The sequence below is a fragment of the Corvus hawaiiensis genome, chromosome 18, assembly GCF_020740725.1.
Source record: "Corvus hawaiiensis isolate bCorHaw1 chromosome 18, bCorHaw1.pri.cur, whole genome shotgun sequence".
NCBI lineage: Eukaryota > Metazoa > Chordata > Aves > Passeriformes > Corvidae > Corvus > Corvus hawaiiensis.
In genome coordinates, this window is record NC_063230.1 from 2,284,779 (window position 1) to 2,307,032 (window position 22,254).

Sequence of the window (22,254 nt, forward strand, 5' to 3'; positions counted from 1 at the left end):
TCGGGAACCAGCCTGGAATGGCGAGCACGGATGTGGGGACTCTGAAGATTCGGGGGGGGGGGACACCAAAATGGAGCCTGGGGGTGGCTGCTGCCAGAGCTGCCCCACAGAGAGGGGGGAATGGCTTTGTGGAGCATCCATAAGTTCGTGGGATATGGATGCCTTCCTGGACATCTGCAGCTCCAGGGGACACTTATGGGTCCACAGAACGTGGATGGCTCCATGGGACATCTATGGGTCCCAGTTCCAAGGGATATGTATGACTCTGTGGCACATAAATGGCTCCATGGAACTGGCACAGATGGGACACAGATGGCTCTGTGGGACATCCACAGCCCCAGGGGACACGTATGGTTCCATAGCACATGCAGAGCTCTCTGGGACAACCATGTGTCCATGGGGGACACGGGGCTCTGTGGGACATCCATGGCTGCATGGGACACACACAGCCCCATGGGCATCGGGCTCCTGATCCCCATCTTCCAATCACTGCACCTGAGCCCTCAGTCTGTACCCTGGCCCCATCTCCCATCCCTGTCCCTTCTACCTGGCACCCTGCCCCCTCCACTCTCACCCTGTCCCTGCCCCACTTTCCATCCCTGTTCCCACCTCTGTCCCCACCTCCCATCCCTGTTGCTGTCCCCATCACTGTCCCCATCCCCTGTCCCTGACACCTGCCCCACATCTCCCTCCATACCCCAATGTCCTCCCACACCCCCCCTACCCCACTGTGTCCCCCAAACTCTCATAGGGCCCCCCCACCCTCCTGTACCCTCCATAACCCCCAGAGCCCCCTACACTCATCTCTCCCTTGCCCCCCAAATCCCTATGTTCCCAAGCCCCCCAAGGCCCCCTGTGCCCCCATATTCCCCATGCACCCATACCCCACATGTCCCCTACAGCCCCCAGAGCCCACAGGTGCCCCTTGCCCTTATATCCCCCACATCCCCTATAGCCCCTATACCCCCCAAGTCCCTCATAACCCCAAGGTCCTCTAAGCCCCCACACCTCCAGCAGCCCCCACACTCCCCATACCCCCATATCCCCTATAGATCCCATACCCTCCCAAGTCCCCCATAACCCCTATATCACTTATAGCCCCTATACCCCCCATACTCCCCTATAGTCCCCAAGCCTCCCTGTGCCTTCCCATGCCCTCATATCCCCTATAGCCCCCATACCCCTATAGCCCTCCATTTCCCATGCTCCCCATGCCCCCATAACCCTCCATGCCCCCCACATCTCCCATGTCTCCATGTGCCCCCAAAACCCCCACAGCTCCCATAACCCCCCAAGTCTCCCATACCCCCATACTCCCCTATAGTCCCCAAGCCCCTCTGTGCCCCCATATCCCCTAAGCCCCCATCACCCCCCGCATCCCTGATCCCGGGGAGGCGGCGGGCGCTGACCGGCCGGGCAGGGTCCAAGGCCACGGGGGTGGGTGGGGGGCCGGGCCGGGCCGGGCCGGGCCGGGCGGGGCGGGGGGCGGTCCCGGGGAGGTGCTCGGAGCCTTCACGGCCGCCGGAGCTGGGCAGAGCCGCCCGCAGCGCACCATGAGCGGCCGCGTCGGGGACCTGAGCCCGCGGCAGGCGGAGGTGCTGGCCCAGGTGAGCTGGGACGGGGGGACCAGGGCCAGGGCCGGGCTGTGCCACCCCGATGCGCGCCCGCATCCGCCGAGGGACCGGCATCACCACCACCCCGCACCCCAAACCCACGGGCGGCACTTCTGCTTCCGGCCCCGGGGGGCTCCACACCCCCCCGCCGCACCCCAAACCACCGGCATCACCCCCGCGCCCGGCCGGCTCCTACCGCCTCCTCCAGCCCCCCCATCCCGGACTCCAAACCCACCGGCATCACTCCCGCTCCGGGCTCCGGAGGGCTCCGCACCCCAAACCTACCCGCTTCACCCCGATTCCTGGCCTCGGGGAGGTCCCATCGCCTTCAGCCCCCACCCCGCCCCCAAAATCCGGCCCCGGGAGGCTCCCGCTGGCTCCACCCCTCATCCCGGACCCCAAACACACGGGTTGAGCCCCGTTGTGGCACCGCCCACCAGGGCAGGATTGTCCTGGGTGGGTCCTGGGGGTCCCGCTGGCCGGACCATCCCGCTGATGGGTCCCCATCCCTCTCCCATCCTTCCCCGGGACTGGGGACCCTCCTGCCTCACTGCAGGCCCTTGGGACGGGAGTCTTCTGCCACCTCCATCCCACCCTGGACCCCGAGCCCACGGGCTGAGCCCCCCGTGGTGCTGCCCACCAGGGAAGGACCATCCCGGGTGTCCCGCCAGACTGGGCACCGCCGAGCCCCACACCCCTCTCCCATCCTTCCCATGGGACCGGAAAACTTCCTCCCCCGACCGCGGGGATTGCGGGCCCGGGGACACCCAGAACCGATGGCTGTCACCCACCACGGCCACCTCTGCCAGCCCCTCGTGTTTGGGTGCCAGCCGTTATCGGGGTTCAGTGCACCCCTACCACGAGGGCACCCCCGCGCCTTTATCTTATCGCTGCCTTTCGGACCCAGCCACATTCCACGGGCGGGCGATGACCCCGCCCGGTGCCAGCACGGGGGGCAGGGGCAGGCGTGGGGCACGGAGCCCAAACCGTGCCCCGTGCCAGCCGTGTCCCAGGCGGGTGAGGGAGGCGAGCGGCCGAACCCGTTCGTCCACCACCGGCTTTGTCCCAGGGTGAAGGAGCTAATCCCGGGTTTAATTACCCCTAAATGCAGCGGGAGATAAGCTAATCAGGCTCATTAAGGGGAGGGCCTCGGCTGGTACGGAGATTTGGGCCATAGCCTGGTTGTGGTGAGTGGGGCCATGTGGAGAGGGGACCCTGGATCCCCCAAACCTCCCAGTCCTGCACCCCAACACCTTTGTGCCTGTGCCATGGGGCTGTGACCCACTGGGGGGTCACTGAAACAGGGGGACATGTGGTGATCTACTGGTGACTGCCTTCATCCCAAGGATGCGATTGGGGGTGACCCGTCTGCCTGGTCCCTGCAGGACCCCCTCCAAGGACACCCCAACTTCCACAAACCCCGACCTGTGCCCCGACACCCTCCTGCCTGTGCCAGGGGGGCTGTGGCCCACTGGGGTGTCACTGGAGCAGGGGCACACGCAGTGACCGCCTCCATCCATCCCAAAGGACACCGCTGGAGGGGACTGGTTCACCCAGTCCCTGTGGGACCCCCCGGAGCAGCGGGGTGGTGACAGCCCACACTCACACCTTACGCAAGGGCTGGGGGACACCCAGAGCATGGCAGCCAGCCTGGGGACGGTCCCCTGCCAGGTGACGGCTGATCCCGGCTGCATATGGGGCAGGGACAGGGCACAGGGTGACCCTTCACCCGGTCAGTCCTGGTTGGCGTGTTTTGTGGGGACAAGGAAGGGACAAACCTCCAGCCCTGGGGTTTTTGGGGAGGATCAGGGATCCCTTCACCAACCGTCCCTCTTGTCCCCGCAGTTCCGGGAGAAGCTGCAGGACGTGCTGCCCTCCCTGCCCTCCCAGGACGACTATTTCCTCCTGAAATGGCTCCGAGGTAACCCCGAAGTGGGGACAGCCCTGGTGGGGTGGGAGCCCCCCGGGGGGCTGGCGGGAGGCTGAGCTCTCTGCTGTCTTTCAGCGCGCAGCTTCGACCTGCCCAAGGCAGAGGCAATGCTCCGCAAGGTGAGAGGGGCACCCTGCTTTTGTGGGGACCCCGCTGTGCTGGGACATACCTGGCGTGGGACCCTGTGCCCTGGGCCACCAGCCCCAGCAAGGCTGACCTGCCCATGGGGTTCACCTGGTCCCAAATCTCACCCTGGCCCGCTCTGCCCCCCCTGCAGCACATCGAGGTCCGCAAGTACATGGATGCCGACAACATCATCGCCTGGGAGCCACCTGAGGTGATTGTCCCTGGCCTCCCAGGGGTGGCCCTGGAGGGGATCGTCCCCCTGAGTCCCCCAGGGTGTGTGTGAGGTGCCCTGAGCCCCCCGTGCTCCTGCAGGTGATCCGGAAGTACATGTCCGGCGGGATGTGCGGCTACGACCGGGAGGGCAGCCCGGTGTGGTACGAGATCGTCGGGCCGCTGGACGCCAAGGGGCTGCTGTTCTCCGCCTCCAAGCAGGACCTGCTCAAGAACAAGTTCCGGGATTGTGAAGTGCTCCGGCATGAGTGTGACCAGCAGAGTAAAAAGGTGCGAACCTGCCCACACCCCGCTGGCCCCAACAGACCTGTGGGACCATGTTCCTGCCAGCTCCGTGTGTCCACATCTGGTCTGCCCCTACCAGTCATCATCTTCCCCAGCCCTATAGATCCCTGCCAGCCCCATAAGTCCATGTCCATTCCCACAACTCAGTGTCCTCCCCAGCCCCATACGTCCATCTCTGGTCCATCCCTACCAGACAATGTCCTTGACAGCCCTATATATCCCATAGGTCCGTGTCCTGTCCCTCCCTCTCGGCCTGTGTCCCTGCCAGCCCATGTCCTGCCCAGCCCCATATGTCCATCTCTGGTTCATCTCTCCCAGCCAATGTCCTCACTCGCCAGCCCTACGGGTCCATGTCCAGTCCCTCTCCCTCAGCCCCACAAGTCCATGTCCTGTCCACCCCACCACAGACCATGTCCCTGCCAACCCCATATGTCCATCTCTGGTTCATCCTCCCACCCCGCAAGTCTGCATCCTGTCCATCCCCACCAGTCCATGTCCCCACTGTCCCTCAGCCCGTGTCCCTGTCCCAGCTCCCACGACGCCCCTTCTCCCCACGTCACTGCCTGGGAGGAGGCTGTGGCTGGGGTGACCAGCCTGTTGGGGACCACCCCATCCCTGGACCTCCCCGTGGGTCCTGCCTGATCCCCCCCATCCTCCTGTCCCAGCTGGGCAAGAAGATTGAGATGGTGATGATGGTGTATGACTGTGAAGGCCTGGGCCTGAAGCACCTCTGGAAGCCAGCTGTGGACACGTATGGGGAGGTGAGGGTTCCTGCCCACCCCCTTCCTGCTGGACCACAGGGATCTGGGCTGATCCCTGGGATGATGCAGGAGCAGGTCCCTGCAGTGCCCTGCACCCCGCAGTGTTCTGGGGTGGGGTCCTGGTGGGTGCCTGGGATGGGTGACCTGAGCTCCCCCATCCTGCAGATCCTGTCCATGTTTGAGGAGAATTACCCTGAGTCGCTCAAGCGCCTCTTTATTGTGAAGGGTGAGTTCGGCCCTGGGGTCCTGCTCCCCTTATCTGGGTGCTGACACCCCCTAATGCCTCCCACTACCCCCAGCCCCTAAGCTCTTCCCCGTGGCCTACAACCTGGTCAAGCACTTCCTGAGCGAGGACACGCGCAAGAAGGTCGTGGTGCTGGGATGTGAGTCCTGACCCTCCCCGGAGCATCCCAAATTGGGGTGACACATCCCCCCTCTGCTGTCACCCCACCCAGGGGGGATACCCCAACTCACAGCCCCCCCAAACTCACTGTCCTCCCCCCAGCCAACTGGAAGGAGGTCCTGCAGAAGTACATCGACCCCGCGCAGATCCCGGTGGAGTACGGGGGGACGCTGGTGGACCCTGATGGGGACCCCAAGTGCTCCAGCAAGGTAGGAAGAGCCCCCGCTGGGTTCTTTAGGGGATCTGGGCAGTTCCCCCACCCCCACATCCTCCATCCCTTACAGATCAACTACGGCGGGGACGTGCCCCAGCATTACTACGTGCGAGACCAGCTGGCGCAGAAGTACGAACATTCGGTCGTGGTCAACCGGGGCTCGTCCCACCAGGTCGAGTACGAGATCCTCTTCCCCGGCTGCGTGCTCAGGTGAGCGGCGGCTCCGCGCCGCGGGGAGCGGGTGCCTCCCGCAGTGTCCCCGCCCCGCCGCAGCAGCTCCCCTGTGCCCTGCAGGTGGCAGTTCCGCTCCGAGGGCGCTGACATCGGCTTCGGGGTGTACCTGAAGACCAAAGTCGGGGAGCGGCAGCGGGCGGGCGACATGACCGAGGTGCTCCCCAACCAGCGCTACAACGCACACATGGTGCCCGAGGACGGCTCCCTCACCTGCTCCACGCCCGGCATCTGTGAGTGCCGAGCCCTCCCCGGGGCGCTGGGGGTCCCCCGGGCCGTTCCCCCTGTCCCTGGCCCCGCCGTGTCCCTGACACCCCTGTCCCCCCGCAGACGTCCTGCGCTTCGACAACACCTACAGCTTCCTCCACTCCAAGAAAGTGAGCTACAGCGTGGAGGTGCTGCTGCCCGACACCGCCTCCGCCCAGCAGATCCAGGAGGAGTCCCCCAACCACAGCCCCTGAGCCCCCCGGGCTGCACCGCGCCCCCAGGATGGCCCCGCAGGAGGATGGAGCTGCCGGACTGAGGCGGGGGCCGAGCGGGGCCGGACGGGGCCGAGCGCCCACAGCCCCCCCAAACTCTGTGCCTTATGTGGGTCCTGTGCCCACCGCTGCTGCTGCCTGGGGTGGCGAGTAAAGGGATGGACTGAGCGGGGTCTGGTCCGGTTTGTGGCTCCCCAGAGCCAGAATTGCCCCTGCTGTCCCCTCAGCCCCATAACCACCCCCTATTTCCATGACCGCCCCAGCTGCTCCCAGGCACATCACTGCCCCCTCAGCCCCACAACTGTCCCTCAGACCCGTAACTACCCCTCAGCCCCACAACTGTCCCCTCAGCCTGCCAACTGTCCCTCAGACCCGTAACTACCCTTCAGCCCCACAATTGTCCCCTCAGCCTGCCAACTGTCCCTCAGACCCGTAACTGCCCCTCCGCCCCACAACCGCCCCCGTCGCCCCGGTGACCGGAGGCCGCGGGGTCACGTGCTCGGCCAGGTCCCGCCCCCGCCGCCATCCCGCGGCGCGGAGGGGCGGGGTGAGTGACGTATGTTGAGTGTGGTTATGCAAATCAGCTTGTGGGCGTGGTTTGATGACGTAGGGAGGTGGGCGGGGCATGCTGCGGGAGCGGTGGCGCGCGCCATGGGGCAGGAGGAGCCCGACCTTTACCGGGACACGTGGGTCCGATACCTGGGTGAGCACCGGGAACCGGCACCGGGAACCGGCACCGGGAACCGGCACCGGGAACCGGCACCGGGAACCGACATTGCGCGCTGACCCCGAAAACCGGGCGCTGGCATTGAGCACTGACACCGAGAAGCGGGCACTGACACCGGAAACCGGGTAACCGGCACCGGGCACTGACACTGGGTACAGGCACGGGGACCTGGGCATTGACATTGGGCGCTAACATCAAATACCGGCACCGGGATCTGGGCACGGACATCGGGTACCGGCAGCACAAACAGGGGGTGCTGACGCTGGGTATGGGGCACTGACATCGGGTACCGGCTGCGCAAACGGGGCCGTGATACCGGACACCGGCCCCTGTCACAAGGTGCTGGCACCAAGAACCGGGCAGTGACAGTGGGTACTGACACCAGGAACTGGGCAGCAGTGCTGGGCACTGGGCACGCCACTGGTACCGGGTACCGACGTCAGGCACCACACCGGGAACCAGGCACTGACACCCAGCACTGTTTTAGGAACTTGACACCAGACACTGCGGTGGGTACCGGGCACCAACACCACACACCGCACTGCCCTGGGCACCGGGCACTGACACCCAGCGCTGGTACCGTGAGTGCACTAGGTCCGTGATACCGGGCACGGGGCACCGGCACCCAGCACTGGGCACTGATAAAGAGTTCTAGTACTGGTTATCAGCACCACACAGCGGGCCCTGGCTCTGGGCACTGCACACCAGCACCATGCACAGACCCTGGGTAGCAGGACCAGTTATGGGCACTGGGCAGAGACACAGATACCAGAACCGGGCGCCGTCACTAGCACTGGGCACCCGTCACAGACACCAGCACTGGCAGCAGTCACCCCCAGCCCAGCTGTCCTGGTGGCAGTGGGCTCCAAGGAGACCCAGGCACTCCAAACACCCCCTTGTGCAGTATCCATCCAGTGACATTGGGAGACTCTGAGAGTGACATGGGGACACAGTCCCTGACCCTACCATCCCCTCAGGTTATGCCAACGAGGTGGGCGAGTCCTTCCGCCCACTGGTGCCAGTGCCGGTGGTGTGGGCCAGCTACGGTGTGGCCACCGCCTACGTGACCGCCGACGCCATTGACAAGGGTCGGAAAGCCGCCGCTGTGAGTGCCCCCTTCCACTCATCCCCCCAGCCACTCCCTCCTCACCCTTCCACTGACCCCTGTGTCCCCCCAGGCCCACGCACAGGACCCTACACGGGTGGGGGTGGCCGTGGTGGACACCTTCGTGTGGCAGAGCCTGGCCTCGGTGGCCATCCCTGGCTTCACCATCAACCGGCTCTGCGCCGCCTCGCTGGCCCTGCTGGGGTCCCTCACCCGCTGGCCCCTGCCGGTGCGCCGCTGGACCACCACTGCCCTGGGGCTGGCTGCCATCCCCCTCATCATCACCCCCATCGACAGGTAACGGGGACACCCCTGGGGCGGGGGGACAGGTGGGTGCCACCACCCCATCCCCACATCCCAGAGGGATGGAGCGCATTTGTCTTCCTTGGGGAGCTGGTCCCAGTACGGGCTTGGGGCTGGGAGCAGAGGGTGGTGATGGGCTGTCTCCGCTCCAGAGGGACTTTGCTGGGGTCCAGCCAGGACATGTCCCTGCCAGGATGGGGATTATCTGGAGCTGAGCTGGGATTAGCACAGTGAGGCTGTGCTAAACCTGGTTTTGGTGGTGCTGCTGTCTCAGGGATATTAAGGACAGCCCCACCCATCCCACATCACATCCACTGCCCCAGAGACCCCCCCCGGGACTCCACTGATGCCCTCTCCTGCTGCAGGACTGTGGATTTCCTGATGGATTCCAGCCTCCGCAAGCTTTATGGGACACCAGGAGAGCCCCCAACGTCCCACTGAGCACCTGGCACGCTCTGGGGAAACTGAAGCATGCTGCTGTGACCCACCTACTGTGACCCCTCACTCTGGTGACCCCCAGAGTGGCCACCCTGCCCCACACTGGTCCTAATAAACCATTTCAAACATGAGCCCTGATGGGTGATGTTGAGGTGCCACCACAGCCAGGCCATGTCCTGTCCTGGGGGACACATGGGTCTGGGTGGGTCCTAACCCCTTGGGGGTCTCCACCATGGGATAAGAGGTCTCTACCTGCTCAGAGCAGCCCTGCTGGTCCCACCCTGGAACCTCTCCATCTCCACAGCCTCATGGGACATCCAAGGAGCTGCCACCATGTCCATGGTCTCCAAGGACACGAAATCCACCCAGCCAGGAGCCACCAGCTCCAGCACCACAGGCTGGGACAGTGCCACAACACCTGGAAGCCACATCTCCAGGTACCTGGAAGAACCTGGAGATGTGGCTCGCCACTGTAGTAGCACGTCCCCATCCCTTGGTGGCATCCACATGCTACCACCAGGAGAAGCTTTAGAGAAAACAAAACCACATTTATTGAGGAGAAAGGGGCTCTGGTCCCACCTCGCCCTGTTTCTCAGTCTCCCTGAGGACCAGGGCTCCCACCACGCTCTGCAGCTCAACCTGGAAGGGACACCTCTGCCTTGGTGGCCTCTGTCCCCGCCGGGGTCTGCCCAGGCGCCAGGTGGTCAGGGCCAGCCCCAGCAGCCCCCCCAGCACAGCGACCACCAGCATGGCACTGCCCACCAGGGCCAGCCCGGCCAGCAGGAGCCTCTTCACCGTCTGGCATGGCGCTGGGGATGGCAAAGAACACACCTGGGAGTCAGAGGGGGGTTCAGCACAAGAGGTGGGGGTTTTGGGGAGATGGCAGAGGGTTGAGGTGTCCCTCACCTTTGTACCATGGCACCTTTTCCTGTACCAGCACTGGTCCAACAGTCTCCCAGTGGAGTGCCCCTTCTCCTGGGAATGCTGTGGAAGGATATCTCCAATGCAGTCCATCCCAGGTCCAGGAGCCCTCCCAAGACCCCAAAACAATGTGGGGCCAACCCTGTCCCACCCCCAGTACCTGGCATGTCTCCACGGAGGGTGTCAGCAGGGGGACAGCCGGTGTCACAGCAGTAGCACGCGGCACTCCGGGCAGGGTCCTCCGCGTTGTGCCAGCTGGGAGAGGAGAGAAGTGGGGGGGGGGGGGGGGGGGAGGGGCGGCTCTAGGGGTCCCCAGACTCCACCACAAGTCCCACGTGGTGCCACCCAGAGATGTCCCCCAGGAAGGACCTTCCCAACACATCTGCAGCATGAGGGAGCTGAGACCAGCGATGCCACCAGCTGCCATCGAATAAGAGGTGGCATTTAAACCGCAGTGAGTTGACTCGGTCCTCCCAGGTGGGTCCCCGCCCCAGAAGTGGGTTCTGCCCCCAACACACTGATGGGGTGCTTGTGCCCCAGGGCACCCAGCGTACCTGGCTGTGGCGTGGCTGTAGAAGCAGGACCTGGTGGCCAGTCCTTGTCCCCGTGCCATCAGCAGGCAGTGCACGTAGACCTGCTGAGACACCACATCCTTCCTCAGGGACCCTGCTCTCCTTCCACACAACCTCGTGGGGCTGAGGCCACCCCAGCCAGAGCAGAACATCCCAGAAGGGACGCTTTGGGATGCCCAGGTCATCCTCCTCCCTAGGACCTCCATCCCACCATCAAGGGCATCATCCTGACCTCACCTGCTCTTCCTCGGGCTCACCCTCCAGCGTGGGGGCTGGGATGGAGAGCTGGAGGACAGACCCCCCTCTCTGGTGCTGGACAGACACATTCCCCAGCTTCTCCCCGTGCAGGCATCTGTGGCAGGAGAGTGACACAGGGACATTCTGGGGCTGTCTCCAGGCTCTGGACGTCCCTCTCCATCAGGACATCCTGCAGGACCCCAGGGTACCTGGTGAAGGAGCCCCTACTTCCCGCCCCACCAGCACTGACCCACGGCTGTTCACCACCATGAAGACCCTCCTGGAGTGTCCTGGCTGCTCCGTGGTGGTCCCGTAGCACTGATCCACGTGGATCTTCATGGAGATGCTGGGACTGAAGTGGACACTGGCTTCCAAGTGGATCATAGAGCCGGGGCTGAGCACTGGCAGCTTCTCGGTGGCACTGGAATCCTCTGAGGAGATGCGTGGGTTCAGTGGGACACCCCTAAGGCTGTCCCATCAGGGACAGGGACACCAGACATATCCCAGACCACCACTCACCAGTGTCTTAGCCCCCATCCCTACAGCTTCCCCCTTTCAGAGCCCACCCCCTGTCCTGGTTCTGCCCCCCAGGCCTGGCTTCCCTGCTCTCCAGAGCTACAGCACCTTCCTGGATCCCTCCATGGAGCTGAGAGGGACCATGTCACCCATCAGGGGCAGAGCTGACCCCCAAACCCCATTGTGGTATCAGGCACAGGATTGGGAACATCTCAAAGCACCACCATCCAAAGCCCTACACCCTCCACAAGGACAGGGGGGAGTTCTTGCAGGGACAGCCATCTTTCCTGGTGGTCCTAGCACTGGGGCGAGCCAGGAGAAGGCACTGACTGCTGCTGGTTGAGCCCAAGGATCTTGGCTGGACCCATCTCATGGTCTCACCCCCAGAGCACTCACCATCCAGGAGCCTCAAGGCAAAGTTCATGATGGGTTCCTCAGAGTGGGGGTGAGCAGGAACCCTCCCTGTCCCCATGCCTGAGAACATCACTGGAGCTGTCATCGTGCGACCAGGGGGCTTTGAGGCAGCTGGAGCCATGGTGGTCCCTGCAAGGGGAGGGCTGAGCCAGCAGTAGCATGTCCCAGACACAGCAGGGACATCTAGGTCCTCAGGTATCCCCAGGACTTGTTGGGGACAGGTGGCAGCAGCACAAAGGCAGGCAGAGCACCCAGGAGCACATCAAGGGCTCCTCTGTCCCCAGCCCCACCCCAGCAGGAATTCACCAGGAGTGTTCCCAGCACCATGACCCTGACCAGGGCTGGGGACAGACCAGGAGCTGCCCATGGAGTGGGACACCACTGCCACCAGCCACAGACTCCACCAGTGCCTCTCATCCCCCCACCAGCCCAATCAGGTCTCACCAGCCCTGCTAGGACCTGGGGGAGCTCCTGGCAGCCCCTTGCCCCAACCCTCAGAGCTTGGGATCATTTTAGGAAGGCTCCTCTCCATCAGGACAGCCCCCAGGTTGTCTCCATCAGGAACCAGCACTGGGCAAAACAAGGGGCACCCACCACCCACCTCCTCCAGTACAACCAGTGGGGGGACTGAAGGAGGGTCCCAGCCCCACTCACCTGCCACCCCCAGCACAGCCCCACACACCAGCACCAACCAGCACAGCTCCATCCCCAGTAAGCAGTATCCCCACCCCACCAGCTGGGGGTCTTTAAGGACTTGGGGCTGGGTGTCAATGGGCCCCAGCTGGCACTGATGGGGTTGGGGGCTTTGCTTGGTCTCTGCAGCCACCGGCAGCTCCACACCTGGGGCTGGTCCCACCCCCCACACCTTCCCAGTCCCACCACAAGAGTCTGTGCCCATCTTCCAGTCCCCATTCTGTCCCACAGTCCCAGTGCCACCATTCAGACTGGTCCTGCAGGTGGTCCTGAGCATGATCCCATACCCACCAGTTATTCCTGGTCCCATACTCAGCAATCAGTCCTGTTCCCAGCTGTGGTGCTGGTCACCCATGTAGCTGTTGTGGTCCTGGTCTTCACCAAGGCCCAGATCCCACCACAAGGTCCCATCTCCACCAGTTAGTCCTGGCCCTGTGCGTGGTGCTGGTCCCACTATGTTCTTTTACTCCTGCACATGGTCCTGGTCCAACCAGTTTGCCCTGGTCCCAGTTCACCACATGGTCTGGTCCCATCACTCAGCCTTGGTCCCTTGGATGTCCCTGCTCCCAACTCGTGAGACACATGGTCCTAGGCCCACCACAGTTTTGACCCCACCATGGTCATGATCCCATGGATGATCCCGGTCCCACCATCGAGCCCCAGGCCCCAGTACCCCTCCTTGTCCCATCATAGTCCTGCTTCTCCAGGACAGGATGTCCCACCTGGGAGCAGCAGTTTGGTCACAGCCAGGACAGAGACCTGGTAAAGTGCCTGTGTCCCTGGGTCTTGCCTGTCTCAGGTGTCCCCACCACAGCCCCAACGCCCCACCACAGGCCTCCTCTGAGTGGGCTGAACTGGTGGCCTGGGTGCAGAGGGAGCGTGGAGAAGTCCCAGTGCAAGTCCCATGGCCACTCCTGAAATGGGGTGCCCGCCACTGACAGTGGAGCTGGGACGTGGTGACGCGAGTGGCTTTTGTCACCACTGATGGCTGTCCCATGGCTCTGGTGTCCCTGGGAAGCCAGCAGATCTTCCTGGGGGCATCTGCACACCATGGGGATGTCCCCCAGCACCCAAAAGGGACACTGGGGACAGACCCAGGCACCCCACTCGCACTGGGGTCTCATTCCTCGGCACTGCCTGGGGGACACGGGGCCCCCCACCCCCAGTGGTGATGGGGACAGTGGTGCCAGGGCCCTGGGGAGCTCCCAGGCGGAGCAAGGACTGGCTGAGCATCCTGCTGGGGCTGTAAGGACATCCTCACCCCATCCATCCCATCCTGGAGAAGAAGGAGACGACTGGAGACCAGCTGGACCATCCTTATGTTAAAAACTGCCAAATATACAACTATATTACAAAAGTAAATTGTTTTTTTTATTTCTGGTCTTTACAGAAGGAGCCAAACACAGGTGGGGGGACAAGGAGGTCCTTGTGCTGGGGGGGAGGCTCAGCCACAGGTGCCACCTCTGTGCCCAGCCAGGGCCACTCTCAGCAGGACGCGGTGTCACCAGTGTCATCCAGCCCAGCTGGGACGCACAAGGTTTGTCCCCAAGGCACGGTGGGGACTGGGGGGGCCATCCCCCTGCCCTCAGGATCCCCACTGTGCCCAGGATGGCATCACGGGGACAGTCCCACTGCACCCACTCCCATCTCCTCCCCACGCCAGTTGTCACTAGACCATGTTGGCCTTTTGGGATGTCCCCTGTGGGCCATGGGGCCCTCTAACCAGGATGATGGGGGGCGGGGAGGGGGTGCCCTTTGCCATGGGAACTTGTTGATAAAGGCTGGGGTTTTTGGGGTGGGTTTCCCAATCTCCAAATGGCTCCGGGTGGCCCTGGGTCACAGCCTGCCATGGAGTGATGGCTGTGGGCGGGCTGAGAAGGTGCTGCACTCATCACACCCATGGGCTGGAGCAGTGCAGCAGGTTCTGACACTCTCACAACCCCAAAACCAGCAGGGTGATTTGAGGAGCCCCTGGAGGGTCGAGTTCCCTGTGGGCATCTCTGCCCACCCCGGGCAAGGGGACCGTCTGCCACTGCTATCCCAGCACATCCCTGCCTGCACCCAGCAACCTGGTGATAGATGTCCTGCTCCCGCTGTGACGAGGCCACATCCTTCACAAATCCCTCCTCCAGCCTTTCCGTGGGGAAGGAAGAAGTGGATCCTGCAGGAAAACACCACCCCTGAGGCCCCAGTCCTTGACCCCGCTGTCGGAGGCAGTCTCCGCTCTCCTGCCCAAGCTGGGGCTCTGCAGGAAGGTGATGGAGGATCCCCCCAAAAGTTCCCAGGCTCCAGAGCCTCCAGCCAGTTCCAAACCAAGAGAACCATGAGTAAGAAAAATGAAAGCACCTGGTTCTTCCCCAGGGGAGCGGGGCACCTGCCAGCCCCTACCATTTGAGGAAGTCCCGCACGTAGCTCCACAGCTTGGTGATCCAGAGGTTGGCCCCCAGGTCAGTCAGGTACTGGATTTCGGGCGTCAGCATCTTGCGGCACAGCTTCTGGTGCTTCTTGCTGATCTTCTTCTTCAAGTTGTACCCCAGGATGGTCTTCTCCCCCAGGGGCTGCCAGGGCTGCATGGAGGACTCCTGGATGGCACTAGCGTCCACAGCATGGCCCCCATCAATGCAGATGCTGGTCATCTTCTCATTCTCTCGCTGCAGCTCAGCCACATCCCTGGCCATCCTCTCCCTCCCGTAGGCCTCCACCTTGCGCCAGAAGGTGGCATTGAAGTAGCGGTAGAGCTTGGCGTCGATGAGGTTCCAGGCGGTTGCCTGCTCGTACAGCTCAGGGGTCAACCGGGACACAGTGGAGCCTTTGCGGGCGTTGAGCTTGAAGTAGAGGACGTCCTCCAGCTGCCAGCACAGCAGGTCCTTGAGCAGCACCAGCGACTCGTCGAAGTACTCAAGCAACATGACGAGGTGGAAGCGGCGGTCGATCTCCTGGATGTGCTCCTCCACCAGCGGGCTGTTGGCGTCCATGCTGCTGTCGTAGCCGAAGTCAAAGAACAGGAGGTTTTGGAGGTAGTGAGCGTTGAACCCATTGGGGTCGTAGTAGTGCTGGGGGTCCCGGAGGAACTCGTCCAGCTTATCCTCTCCCGAGATCTTCCAGGTGAGGGGGATGACGGGCCCGAAGTAGTGGAAGGAGGACTCGAAGAGGTACGCGGGGTCCCGCAGCACCGTCACAAAGGTGGCATCGGACGGCAGGAGCTTGCGCACCTCCTCGTAGTGGAAGCGCATGTGGTTGCAGATGATGTTGAAGCACACCCCAGGCCGGTAGTGCTGCACCTGGCTGCGCTCGAAGAAGGACGGGTAGTAGAAGTCGTTGCGGCCATTGGGGAAGGCGAATTTCAGGCGGTGCTTCTCCCCGAAGCGGAAGAGGATGTTGAGGATGGTGCTGCTGGCGGTCTTGTGGGTCTTCATGAACATGACGTTGAGCTTGGGCCGGCAGCTCCACCCTGAGGTGCTGCCCGTGCTGTTGGACGGGGATGGAGCCTGGACGGGGGACAGGTGGGAGGAGCAGGAGAAGGGGATGGGGATCCTGGGTGGGAGAAGAGGCGGAACACCACGGTGAGAGTGGCCCAGGCACTTTGAAGGCTTTGGGATATTCTGTGGTGGAAGAGCTGGATCTAGGGATGGGTGCTGGACCTGGGAATGGGTGTTGGACCTGGGGACAGCTGCTGGACCTGGGAATGGGTGCTGGAAATGGGAACAGGTGTGGGAAATGGAAATAGAGCAGGGGGTCTCCATGGGCATGGCCATGGTGATCCTGGTGAAGGTGATGCCAAAAAGTGCATTAAGGGGAGCTCTCCATGGCCACAACTCCATGGAGAGGAGCTGATAACATTTTTATGGGGTCTGAGAGCTCTCAACCCTTTGTAGGATCCATGGAGGAGGCCTGGGAGCTCTCAACCCCTTATAGGATTCATGGTGGGGGCCAGGGGGCTCTCAACCCCTTATAGGAGTCACAAACCCCTCATGGGATCTGTGGTCTGGGACCTCTCAACACCTTGAAGGATCCAGCCCTCAGCAGAGGGAGAAATAATCCCAGAGCCTGGCCCCACAGATGAGTTCACAGGCCGTGCACATGAGCCCTGCACACGAGGACATGAGGACACAATGTGTGTTATCTGAGCTGCCTGGGGCAGTGAGCAGAGCCCACAGATTTGGGTGACTTTGGACACCCGTAACAAACTCGCCAAACTGATCTTTGATAAGGATCCTATCCAACGGCACAGGTCAGCACCAGGTTTATGAGGCACCTGCACATGGACCTTGTTTACAAGCTGGGAAATAAACTTGATGACAGAAGGCATGGCTGGGAGCTGAGCTATGCAGAGCTCCAGCAGTGAAAGAACCTGAGACTCGAGTCCTCTCCTCTTCTTTCCTCTCTGCCCATTCCTCTCCCCTCATCCCTTCTCTTCTCCCTTCCCTCTTCCCTCCTCTTTCCACCCAGGAGCAGTGAGCGCCCCAGGGTGTGTCCCCAGCCCCCCGGGGAGTTGGGGGCCACTTCTCCCCTAGCAAGAAGGGGACATCCTGGTGTGAAGCCACCAGGGCCTGGAAAGCCCCAGGGCCTTCTCCATGTCCCCCACGTCCAGTTGGGGGTTCCTGGTGTGGAACAGGGAGGCTGAGCTGCAGGGGGGACACGCAGGGACCCCAGACTCACTCAGTGATGCTGACTTGCAGCGGGGGGGACGGCGTAGGAGTAGAGCAGCAGCATGAAACTGGTCAGGAGGGTCCCCAGGACCAGCCCCTTGCACATGGACCTCCAGGGCTTCCCATGCCACAGCATCCTGGTCACCTGCAGCCAGAGAGGAGAGACATTGGGGCCGGGGACACGGGCACGGGGTGGGTGTGTGGCTCGAATGAAGCACGTGGACATCTCACGGGCATGGCAATTCCCGGGAAAGCACCTCACTGGCGCCTGGCATGTCCCAGCCATGGGCACAGCATATCTATGGCCCAGGCCCAGCGGCTCTGCCCGCCCAGCCAACCTTTGCCTGCTCTAGGAAAACTCCCAGGGTGACTCCCAAGCTCGGTGGGAGACGCTGCAGGGCTGGGACTGGGGGAAGGGGGAGCTGGGCCATGGACAGCCCAGGGGCACAGTGGGCATCCTCCACTGGGACACCACCAGCACCGGAGGGAGCTCCCTGAGGGCGCTGGGATGCATTTTCCCAGGAAAATCTGCAGGCTGGAGCAGGAGCTGCAGCCGCTCGGGATGGTTTGGGTGCTGCAATACCCACCCAGTGCGGCCTCTGCGGCCCTGCCTGCAGCAATGGGGGCTCGGGGGGCCCCTCCGGCTGTGGCAGCTCGGGCTGGCCCAGGGTGGGGGCTGGGGACACGGAGCTGGGGACAAAGGGGTGCGGGGCAGGATGGCACCCCCAAACACAACACACACGCACACTGGGGGCACACACAGGGGCACACACAGACACCCCCGTCCCCACGCGTGCTCGTGTGTGCACAGGGACACATACATCGATGCACGTTCACTCACACACACAAAATGTGCGCACACACCTCAGCCGTGCTCATACACACACACACGTGTGCACACGGACAGACACAGACGCACACACAGAGCCCCTGTGCCCGCTGCCCCCTCCCCAGCGCTCCCCTCGTGCCCCCCATCCCTGTCCCCTCCCTTCTCCCGGGACAAGGGGGTCACCCTCACTGTGACACCGCATTGCAGCAGAGCCGTCCCCTGCGGCAGGACACGGGACACGGGGACACGGGGACACGGGGACACGGCACTCGTGACCGCAGGCCCCCACAGCAGAGCCCCGCGCCCGGGAGCTCCCCCGAGCTGAGGGCTGAGCCCCACCGGCTCTGCACCCCCATTTAGCGGCGGCAGCAGCATCCCCTGCCCGAGCTCCCGCTGCTCCACATCCTCCGGAATCCTTTAGCCAAGGCTGGCTGCGCTCCCACTGAGAAACACCCCCAAAAATAACCCCCCTGGCCCCCCACCCCTGCCGCGCATCGCCCCCTCAGCGCTTCAGCCCTCCCGCGGATATGCCGGCGGGATAAAATCCCGCTGGGATGAGCCGTGGATCACAGCCCGACAGATTCCAACCCCCCGAGCCCCCGAGGCAAAGCCCCCCCGGTTCCCGGCTCACCCCCAGCCCCGCGGTTACCGGCGCCCGGCGATCCCGGGGTGCCGCCGCTGCCGCCGCTCCCTCGCTCCGGCCCCCCCGGGTCGGATCGCCTCGTGCTGCTGAGATTTCCAGCTCGATGAATAATGAATGGAAAATGCAACCGGAGCCCCGGGCTGCGGCCGGGTGCTGGGCACAGCGCCGCGGACGGGGGGAGAGCTGCGAGAGGGGCACCTGGGGCACCCGAAAAGCTCATCCAAGCGGGCCCCTCTCCCCGCCGCCACTTCCCCTGGAGCCGGGACCACTGGATCAGGCAGGGCTGGTGCATCCAGCCTCTTCTCGAGTGGTTTTCATGTGGATGTGGGGGTGCACGGTGTCAGCACGGGGGGAGCAGGTGGCTCTGACTGTATCCCAAAACCGCCATGTGGGTGTGAATGCCAGAGAGCTCCATGTGCCCAGGAGCAGGTGGAGTTTGCTTTTACTCTGTGGCTGTGGTTCCATCACTGGCACCACCTGGCACCACCTGGAAAAGCCACTGGAGAGGGCCAGGGAGACACCCACTTTTGTGGGTGCTGCCAGGTGGGAGCAGAGCTGGCACCAACCCCATAGGAGTGAGCGAAATGGCACCGTGAACCCCCCTGATGAGTCCAAATGGATCCCAATGAGTCCAGATGGCTCCAAATGGATCTTGATAGACCCCTACAGGACCCCACCAGGCCCCCAGGACCACACAGCACCCCATTCCAGAGCTCTGGAATGCCAAGGGGATGCCTCACTCTACCCTGCCTGGCTCCCTGGGGTGGTTCTGGCAAACACTTCCCAGCCAAATACTCTATTGACATTGCCTTCAGTGAGCAGCTTAATTATTAATAGCTCGTGATGAGAAACGTGGTGCGCCTGGTGCTCTCCTGAGGCTCCCACAGGTGGGGGTGGCTGCGGCGCCAGCCGGCTGAGATTCCCAGCCGGAGAACACGGCTGCACCCACCATTTCCTCAAGAGTTACCCCCTGGACAGGCCAGGCCACGCAGCTCTGCAGCCCCATCTCTGTGTCCCAGCAGCTCCCCATCTCCCTGGGGGCATCCCAGAGTCTGCTTTTGGGTTTTCCCTACAGGATCCATTTTTTTTAGGGCCAAACCCCTGCCATACACGAGGTGCATCCACCTGCTTGCTCCTGATCCCACAAGTCCCTGGACACACAGTTTTCCACAGGCCTCATCCCACACAGGCATGGTGCTTCCTACCCTCCTGTCCCCTCTGTGCCCCACGGGTACACAATTTCCTCCAGCATCCTGCCCCATAGAGCTGCTTCCTGAGCATCCTGCTGTCCCCCCCAGCATCCCAACATCCTCCAGGCATCCCCTCAAGAATCCCACTGCCTCCTTATCATCCTGCTGCCCCCCTAGCATCCCACTGCCCCCCAAGCAAGCCAACAAGCATCCTGCTGCCCCCTTACCATCCTGCCACCCTCCAAGCACCCCACCACCCCCCAAGCATCCCGACCCCCCCAGTATCCATCACCTTTTCCTCTGCCTGCGCCGCTGGCGCTGGGCCGTGCCTCTGCTCTCCTGCGCTGGCCGGGGTGCCGGGGGAGCGGGCGGCACGGGGCGGGGGTGCCGATGCTGCTCCGACATGGAATAAGCTCTTCCCGGGCAACTCCCCGCAAATGCCGGCTTTTCCAAAGCCTCCCCACTGCACCGCGGTGTTTATGGCATCACCGGGATAGCAAGCCTGGGTCGCCGGCCTGGGAAGGGGGAACGGGACGGGAGTGGGAGCGGCTGGCGGGGGGACGCAGGGCTGCGGCCGGGCACTGCCCGGCTCCCCGGGGCCGGCCCTGGGTGCCTGCGGCCACCGCGAGCCACCGGGCTCCCCACCTACTGCTGGGGCACAGAGGAGCCATTCAGCCCGCGCCGGGAACAACGGGGACATTTGTCTCCATCTGTGACCGCGGCCTGAACGGGGACATTGTCCCTGCGGGGCCCACTGCCGGCCCCTCGGCTCCCTGCCACCAGCCTGGCTTGGCCCCACGGCCCTGGTTGACGACGGCCGGCCCTGGGCGGTGGCACCCACCTCTCGCCAGCCTCCGTCCTCCTCCTTGTCCCGGGGGACAGCTCAAGGCCTGGCCGTCACCTCCCGCAGCCGGAGCTTACCTGGGCTTGGGGAGCTCGCTCCCGCACCCCGTCCCTGTGACCTGATCGCTGGGGCACTCTGGCCACGCACCATCGGCTCCACTTCATCGTCCCTCAGCTTCCCCGCCCTCCTCCCTCCCTCCCACTGTGTTTCCATGGATTTATGGCCTTAACGACAGCAATATTCTGGCATCTCCAACTTTGGTGTGACAGACTTTCCACTCTCCTCTAGTCGTGCCAGCTGACTGGGTGCCCAGAGGGTGCCCTGGCCACGCCAGGAGGGCTCACCCCTGCTGCTGGTCCATCACCCTACACATGGCAGGGTGAAAAAGGGGCTCTTGTGCTCCTGCTGCCCTCAGATCCAAGTCTCTGTCACTAGAGGGGGTGGTGGTGGCCTTGGGTCCCCAAGCAAGGGGTGACCACCTCGGCCGTGCCCAGGACTCGCCATCCCCGTCAGAGATGTTTGGGGTTCACAGCTTGTTCCTACGGCGTTTGGGGGCATCACCCTGCAGTGAGCTGGCAGCTTGCCTCATCCCTGGCAGCTGCCCCATCCTGCCTGACCTCAGCGGGACCAGTTCCCAGGTGAGGGTAACCTGTACAACCCTCTGGGATCAGAAAAAGCCAGAATAGCTCTGTTTTCATCATCATCATCATCACAGAAGGAGGGTGAAGACAAGTGGGCACAGTCACAGGATTTGCTGTGGTATCGTTGGCATGGGAGCAAGGAGCTGTCCCACCCCTTCTCTGCAGGGCAGCTCTCCTAATTCCAGGTTTCTCCCTCTTTTTTGGGATGGGTCACAAAAGGAGTCCAGCTTTCTCCCTTTTTGGGGGTGGGTTATGAAGGGATTCCAGGTTTCCCCCCTTGGGTTTTTTAGGGGATGGATTGTGAAGGTTTTCCAGGTTTTCCCTTTTTTTTTTTTTGGAATGGGTCACAAAGGATTTCCAGGTTTCCCTTTTTTTGGGGAATGGGTGGTAAAGGGTTTCCAGCCAGAAGAGAGCTGCAGCGGCTGGGATGTGGCAGCTCAACCGTGGAATGCTGACAGTCCAGGGACGGATGTGACCGAGCTGGGAAGCCCCAACACCCCATTTCCCACATCTACCCTATCCCACATCCCACGGGGTGCGACCATGAGGGCTCCACCACCTCATCCCCACCCCTGTCCCCCTGCCTGGGGGCAGAGCAACCCCAACCCCAATTTGGGGGTACAAAGCAGCACTCACTGAAAGCTGTGACAGCCGGAACCACAGATCCCGAGGGAGCTGTGGATCCCGAGGGACTGGGTGAGGAGGCCGAGGAGTGGATGACAGCACCGAGGGGTCACACCCAGCTGGACACACGCCTTTATCGGCCGGAGAGGCCCTGGGCCACTGGACCACTCAGTGGCCACCAGCAGCGGCCCTGCCCGGCAGGCCGAGGCCCTCAGCCCGGCCGTGGGAGTGAGGCCTGGAGCTGGGGTTTGTTTAGAACCGGGGTTTTCTTGGTTGGAGCCGGGGTTTTTGGGAGCTGGGGTTTGTTTGGAGCCGGGGTTGGTTTGTTTGGAGCTCCCAGAGATTGAGGCCCTGTTTGGGGTCTCCTGCTCTGAGGGGGAACCCTGGCCCTGAGGGTGCCCCGGGGGTCGGTCCCGCTCCTCTTGGGAGAGGGGAAAGGAAGGGGAAAGCAAGGAGAAAAACAAAGAGAAAAGCCTTCCAACTCTGAAGTGGAGAGAAAAAAAAAAAAAAAAAAAAGAAAAAAATGGGGGGGGGAAAGAGGAAAAAAAAAAATAAAAGGGAGGGGGAAAAAGGGGGAGAATGAGGGAAAGGGAAAATTGAAATTTAGAAATAAATAAAAAGGAAATGGAATAAAA

The 22,254-nt window shown here is 62.9% G+C and overlaps 4 protein-coding genes across 4 annotated transcripts; 2 read left to right on the forward strand and 2 right to left on the reverse strand.

Annotated features, from left to right (window-relative positions):
* Positions 1-1,499: 1,499 nt before the first annotated feature.
* On the forward strand, positions 1,500-6,441 carry SEC14L2 (SEC14 like lipid binding 2). The gene is made up of 12 exons (XM_048322925.1): positions 1,500-1,607; positions 3,459-3,534; positions 3,619-3,662; positions 3,821-3,880; positions 3,982-4,170; positions 4,851-4,946; positions 5,112-5,172; positions 5,246-5,329; positions 5,452-5,558; positions 5,634-5,773; positions 5,858-6,027; positions 6,125-6,441. Exons 1-12 carry the CDS (start codon positions 1,554-1,556, stop codon positions 6,253-6,255), a joined length of 1,212 nt encoding a protein of 403 aa, XP_048178882.1. The 5' UTR covers positions 1,500-1,553; the 3' UTR covers positions 6,256-6,441.
* A 429-nt stretch (positions 6,442-6,870) lies between these two features.
* Positions 6,871-8,977, forward strand: MTFP1 (mitochondrial fission process 1). The gene is made up of 4 exons (XM_048322928.1): positions 6,871-6,976; positions 7,978-8,105; positions 8,179-8,402; positions 8,774-8,977. Exons 1-4 carry the CDS (start codon positions 6,925-6,927, stop codon positions 8,847-8,849), a joined length of 480 nt encoding a protein of 159 aa, XP_048178885.1. The 5' UTR covers positions 6,871-6,924; the 3' UTR covers positions 8,850-8,977.
* Positions 8,978-9,379: 402 nt separating this feature from the next.
* LOC125335367 (zona pellucida sperm-binding protein 3-like) lies at positions 9,380-12,006 on the reverse strand. Its single transcript, XM_048322927.1, has 7 exons — positions 11,489-12,006; positions 10,827-11,007; positions 10,577-10,691; positions 10,322-10,401; positions 9,928-10,022; positions 9,753-9,830; positions 9,380-9,655 (listed from the first exon to the last, which is right to left on the reverse strand). Exons 1-7 carry the CDS (start codon positions 11,625-11,627, stop codon positions 9,396-9,398), a joined length of 948 nt encoding a protein of 315 aa, XP_048178884.1. The 5' UTR covers positions 11,628-12,006; the 3' UTR covers positions 9,380-9,395.
* A 1,542-nt stretch (positions 12,007-13,548) lies between these two features.
* Positions 13,549-20,513, reverse strand: GAL3ST1 (galactose-3-O-sulfotransferase 1). The gene is given in 5 exon segments (XM_048323164.1): positions 13,549-15,733; positions 16,859-16,884; positions 16,886-16,993; positions 19,803-20,025; positions 20,432-20,513. Coding segments are annotated over 3 exon segments (1,275 nt in total). The 5' UTR covers positions 16,985-16,993; positions 19,803-20,025; positions 20,432-20,513; the 3' UTR covers positions 13,549-14,583.
* Positions 20,514-22,254: the final 1,741 nt, after the last annotated feature.